This window comes from Electrona antarctica (assembly GCF_951216825.1).
Source record: "Electrona antarctica genome assembly, chromosome: 10".
NCBI classification, from domain to species: Eukaryota; Metazoa; Chordata; class Actinopteri; order Myctophiformes; family Myctophidae; genus Electrona; species Electrona antarctica.
Window position 1 is genome coordinate 39,125,772 of NC_136791.1, and position 6,261 is coordinate 39,132,032.

The 6,261-nt window shown below is 41.2% G+C and overlaps 1 protein-coding gene across 1 annotated transcript; it reads right to left on the reverse strand.

The window, feature by feature from the left end:
- Positions 1 to 4,248: 4,248 nt before the first annotated feature.
- On the reverse strand, positions 4,249 to 5,888 carry lbx1a (ladybird homeobox 1a; the record flags this gene model as incomplete). Its single annotated transcript, XM_079511926.1, has 2 exons — positions 4,249 to 4,718; positions 5,591 to 5,888. 2 exons carry the CDS (start codon positions 5,886 to 5,888, stop codon positions 4,249 to 4,251), a joined length of 768 nt encoding a protein of 255 aa, XP_079368052.1.
- Between the last annotated feature and the right edge of the window lie 373 nt (positions 5,889 to 6,261).

Genomic DNA, 6,261 nt, shown 5'->3' on the forward strand with positions numbered 1-6,261 from the left:
CTCGACGGATAGTAATTAATCACCGGTTAAAGTAAATTAATACATATATCAATTTTGTCAGGGACATGCTTAGTTCAATAGCCCGTAAAATTGAAGTTTGAAGTGTTAAGGGGCTCTACAGCGGCGTTATAACTAAAACTTTCAAATCCGCCCTATTTAGTGATCAATCAAGCTCTCCCCTCCGGGCGGCTCGAAGCTCATTTCTTTAACTCACCCCGGAGAGGAACCCAAGCCTCAATCACACTTGGCTTTCCCCCCTTCTTTTTAACCACTTGAACTCCAGCATTCTGGGGGGAACATTGTTATATGAAATATATATTTCTGGCGAAGAGTTTTGTGTAGAAGGAAACAAAAGCAGACCAAGTGTATTCATGTATGTTTTATAAGAATATAAGGGTTTAAATGAGTATAGTTCACCCAAAAAAACTACTTATTTTCTATCAATTTACACACACCAAGCCTTGAATTCATGCGAATGTTTTTGTCCCATTCCTGAGCCAATGATGACTGGGTCAGACAGTCAGACAGTCAGTAGTCCTCAAATTATTAATTGGCTTAGGAATGCGAAAAAAAACAAAAACATCTCCATGAAGTCAGGCTTCATGTGTATAGGCTAATCTAATTGATAGAAAATACGTTTTTTGGGTGAACTGCTCCTTTAAGTGAAACAGAGGTATAGGGGAAGTCCAGAGCTGGACATAATGGGTCCCTTTAACCTGCCAGAGATGATAGATTTGTATTATGCCAGTTTTAATTAATTATATTATGTGACATACATTAGTTTAAAATGTTAACATCCTACAAATTAATTCTAGGAGGATACCGTGTTGGTGGTTGCTCTAGCAAAAGTGAAAGAGACCCTTTTTACTGTTGTTTTCTCCGCAGTTTCCTAGTATATATCAGCCTACATTTGGTTTTCGAAATTTGGGAATAAATAGCTCTTAAGGAAAGGAAAGTGTCTCATAATAATGACATGATATGTTAATTATTTAGCCTACAATAGCAATGGCAGATTTTGATGATCATCAATATAATTGTTAGCAATAAGGTGACGGTCAGTCGTTTTCTGTGATATTATACAAAAGCAATAAGTAGGCTATCACAACTAATATTCATCGTGTATTTCATCAATTCTTAAAATAATGTTCTCTGCAGCAGGTCCAGCTGTTTAAGCAGAGGCTCATGCATCAAACTTCAATTTTCCAGCCGATTGAATAAGTGATTATTCTCTCTCTGCCCCCCCCCCCTTCCTCTCCCTCTCTCTCTCTCTCTCTCTCGCTCTCTCTCTCTGAAATAGGCTACCAAAATGCGGTAGATGAATTACTGTACAGGGATCTGGTGACGTGGGCAACATTTTTATAGGCTACCACCAAAACTATACCTTTTGAAACTTACTCGAGTAGGCCTACACGTTTCTTACTCTGCGTGACCTTGAGAAAAGCATATACCTTGCTACCCCCCCCCCCCCCCCCCCTGAACAACTTTTAAGTGTGTTAAGTGTGTTGGTTAAAATGTAAAATATTTAACCAATGGAAAGTATTAAAATGCGCAAAACGTCTTAACTCCATTGGCCCTCAAACTGTCTGCTAAAACAACTAACTCCATCACCTCTCCCGGGTCTCCCCCTCTCATGCAAGTAATTAATTGACAATATATAAAGTCACAACACCAACTTTGACGAGGTAGTATTGCTTTGTTTTCAAAATATATGGTTTTCTTCATTTCCTGATTATTTTTCTGAAAAATTAACATTTTGGAGTTAGGTGGTTATAGCCTACTAAAAAAAATAATAGTATATGGTTCAGTAAAAAACTATTTGATATGCCGTAACAATAACATGTATAAATACTTCATATTTAGTAGCTATTCAGCTGTGTGTAACTTTTGAGTGTATTCCAGATCGAGCTTTTTTGGCCAGACCCTCCTTAATATTAAATAATTCCCACAGGGAACTTCCTCGTCAAATAAAGGTGAATTATTTTAACTGAACCGCCCCAAACTAGCCCTATGCAGCTACACACATATACAGTATGTGCCAAAGCTAATATCAGGCTAAGTGTGTGAATAATGAATGTGCACGTTCAAGTTCATCATATGTAATAAACAATAAAATGACCCACTTAGCTTAACAATACAATAAATAGTCCCTCAATCGAATTTAGACTAAAAATGTATAAATAATATATGCTCCTATCAATTTATTTCAATGAGCTAATTTTAGTTAAATTCACCTTAAAGACGCTGAAATGCTCAACAAAAATGCTGCTACAGGCTTTGTTTCTTTCTTTCATTCTTAGAAATGGTATAGTCCAATTAAACAGTGAAAGACAGAAGAGAGAAGACGTCTCTTAAACACGCCAGTGGGTTAAAACGTCAGCGGGGTCACAACACCCACTCAGCCACTACATAAATAAGCTTTCTGAGAGACACTATACCATCCTTTGAAAAGAAGTCAATTATTTCAAGCACCTCGCACAAACACAAAGCTCAGACCAGCCCTCTTCAAGAGAAAACAGACCTTCATTAATTCATGCACTTGTTTAAAAAGAAGAAGAAAAAAAGGCTCCACAAAGAAAAAGAAAAGGGCATGCTGATGGCGGCAGGCAGCAGGCCCAGATGAACAGAAGGTCCCATGTTATGCATTATTTCTGAGCGAAAAGAAAATTGTTTCAAAGGCGGGTTAAGTCGATCCATCAAATTGACTCGTAATTGAGAGGAAAATCGTGAAACCATATGGCCCCCGAACGTTTGCCTTCTCGCGGACCCCGTAGATGTGTGTCTGTATGGATGGGACACGCTTGTCTCCGTATTGCGCGCGGCTGGAGACCGCCCTGGTCCCATTGTGCCTGTCACCCCAGGGAGAGGCGCTCATTTGTCCGCTTCAACCCCCAGTGTATAAACAACAGGAACGGGCAAATACGAGGGAGCACGCACGCACGCGCGCGCGCGTACACAAACACACACACACACACACACACACACACACACACACACACACACACACACACACACACACACACACACACACACACACACACACACACACACACACACACACACACACACACACACGCAGAGTTGTGGGTTCTCTTTAGGGTTATGCTGTAGCCTGCAGATTGTGTTTTTCACGTCATCATTTGCTTCGGAGGAAAATATAGAAAACGAGGTCAGAAGGCAGGTGCATGGTTGAATTTTTTTTTGTGGCATATAGGACCAAATACCACCTAATTTATTTTAGAGAATTTGCATGCTTTGACCGATTTCCTATTTTATAAACAAATACAAGGACTATCGGAAAGGAAACAGCTTCGTTCCCTATGGTATATTTTCAAAATATTATGATAAAGGTGTTGAGTCAAACGCATTGAACACAAATTATTATGTATTAGCTAGGATATTGTATTGTCAATGTCCGGTGTTATAACAGCAAAACAATGAAATTCCGTGAGGATCCATATTTAGAAAGGCATTTTTATTTTTGTCTTTTAATTTTTTACAGTTTTGAGTATAATAGCCTACATTTACAATTTATACATTTTTAATGTTATCTGGATTCCTGAAGGCACTTAATAGGTATACAAACCATTATAAATATATTAAAATGTGACTTATACAAGCATTTAGACATTTTTCCCTCTGTGTTGATTATCATTTCAAAACAACTCGTCATATCAAAAAGCTCAAAATAACGTTCGGTAGGATTATTACACACGTCAAAAATTATGACCTACAGGCTATTTCAAATTTTCATATGAAATTGTAGGCTTTTGTCAACAATAAAATAAAATAAAAATCCCTAACTTTAAAAAAAATCTAACACAAAAGAACACATGCATTGAAGACATTTTAGCGATTTGATTAAAATCAGCTATCAACATCGTTGAATTTGGCTCTGGTGTGTGTGTGTGTGTGTGTGTGTGTGTGTGTGTGTGTGTGTGTGTGTGTGTGTGTGTGTGTGTGTGTGTGTGTGTGTGTGTGTGTGTTCAAGATATGCAGAGCAGACCTATGGCTTCGCTTAACCGATGCAATGACAGTCGCGTACACAACACTAATACGCAGGCCCACATGGCAACATGGCAGTCCGTGTGTATAGGCCTACTGTATTTATGCCCCCGTGGAGTCCTTCCTCGCTTGCAAAGATATTGCGTTAAATGGCACTTCAAGACTTCTGCCTTGTTTAGTTGTTGTGACTGCAGACGCAGGTGGAAAAACACAGCCAATAAAAAAAAAACATCAAAATAGGCCTAATTAGTCATCCACGTCTATCTCCTCGTCCTCCGAGCAGCGGTCTGTGTACGGCGACGAGAGGGGCGGAGAGGGAGACATGTGCAGTTTGTGTCCGTGTTTGGAGCCAGGGGACGGGGGGGGCTTGTGGCCGGTTCCGGTCGCCCCGTTAGCGGCGCATTTCTCCAGCTCGGCCAGCTTGGCGAGTTTCTCGAAGGACACGACTCCCACGGCCTTGGCCGACTCCACGTCCGCTTTCATCTCCTCCAGGTCCCGCTTCAGCTTGGCCCGTCGGTTCTGGAACCAGGTGATGACCTGAGCGTTGGTGAGGCCCAGCTGCTGGGCTATCTGGTCCCGGTCGGCCGGCGACAAGTACTTCTGGTACAAGAAGCGCTTCTCCAGCTCGTAGATCTGGTGGTTGGTGAAGGCAGTGCGCGATTTCCGACGCTTTTTCGGAGTGCTCCTGTGGCCGAAAAGCGTCAGACCGTCCCGGCCTGCGAGGAGAGACGGATAAGGGAGAAGAAATAGGAATTGGGTATAGTAATTAGCTAGCATCCAGTCTATTGGTTCGTTATACACGTATAAAAACAGACTCCAGACAAGATGGTGTTTATTAGACATAAACAAACACCATCAATAATAAATAATATAATAATAATAATAAAAACACCGAATGAACCAACAAAACTACAAATATAAATTTGGATATTCAAAGAATAATTAATAAACGCGGACAGGTTAGGCAAACTATTTGCGTAAAACGAGACTATATTTTAACAAGCAAAAATTACAGCAGGCTGCTGAATTATATTACAATTAATGGATTTGTTTTTCACTGCTATTTTCTCAAAACAATTTATTTTGTGCAAATTCACTCCACTCCACACACCAACAACAGTAGGCCTACAAATATATATATACACTCAATTGAATTAACGCTGACGACTTTGTAATGATCTTACTCATAAAATAAACAAATAAAACATTTTGCAAGCTTCGAAATTATTAATGAATAAATTAGGCTACGTTCAAAATAGAAAACCCACATGATTAATGCGCCATATATGTGCATTAATATGTGCATATATGTGCAACAATTTGGTTAAACTGTTTATGCTTCAACCCATAATGTAGCCTACTATAGACTATACGTTTAGCATGTCTTCTTAACATTAAAAGGCTACAAAGTGTATTGTAGCCTACAACAGAATTAAAATGAATGAATGTACAATGAATAAACCAAAATCCGGCTATTACTTTTCCAAGGCAGGAAAGCTATACAGGATTCACAAAATAAAATAGGCCTAAAATATATAATAGGCCTACTATACCGCGTATATCATTCCTGTTCGTTCGCCCTTATTACCTTCGGCTGCTTGTAGAACGCTAACTTCCAGCCCTTTGAAGGTTTTACTGGCCAGCTCCTCCAGGGCGCAGAGAGGCGATGTCTGGCTGAGCAGGGCCCGACTGGAGAGGCTGTGCGCTGCCGGGGGCAGCTTCTCTCCTCCGGAGGAGATCAGGTGCGCTGTTGCCCCGCAGATGGAGTAGCTGCGTTTGGCCGACGGTTTGTTCAGGATGTCTTCGATACTGAAAGGCGTCAGCGGCTTGTTGGAGTTGGCCGGCGGCGGGAGGTGGTCCAGCGGACTGCGTCTCCGCTCCTCCATCACCGTAGGGCATTTCGCGTCGTCTTTGGACTTGGAGGTCATAGTAGTGGCCTATCCTGTGTGGCACTTTTTGCAATCCGACTGTTCGTGCAGGTGTGTTTTAGAATGTTAGCAACGCTTAAAAAATAGCGACAACTCGTTGAAATTATAATAACAATACAAAAAAAGTTATGGAGTATACGAGGGTATAGGCGTCAAGAAAAGCCTCTGTATATCACAGGTGCCCGTGTCACCGCATGTTGTCCGCTTTGCCGCAGGGATATGGAACAAGGAGACTCTGGAGTTCCCGTTAAAGTCCCGGCACGTCTTCAATGCACTCTTTCCGCCGGGGTGACGCACGACCCACCGCAAGACGAAACCATCCGGAGGACGG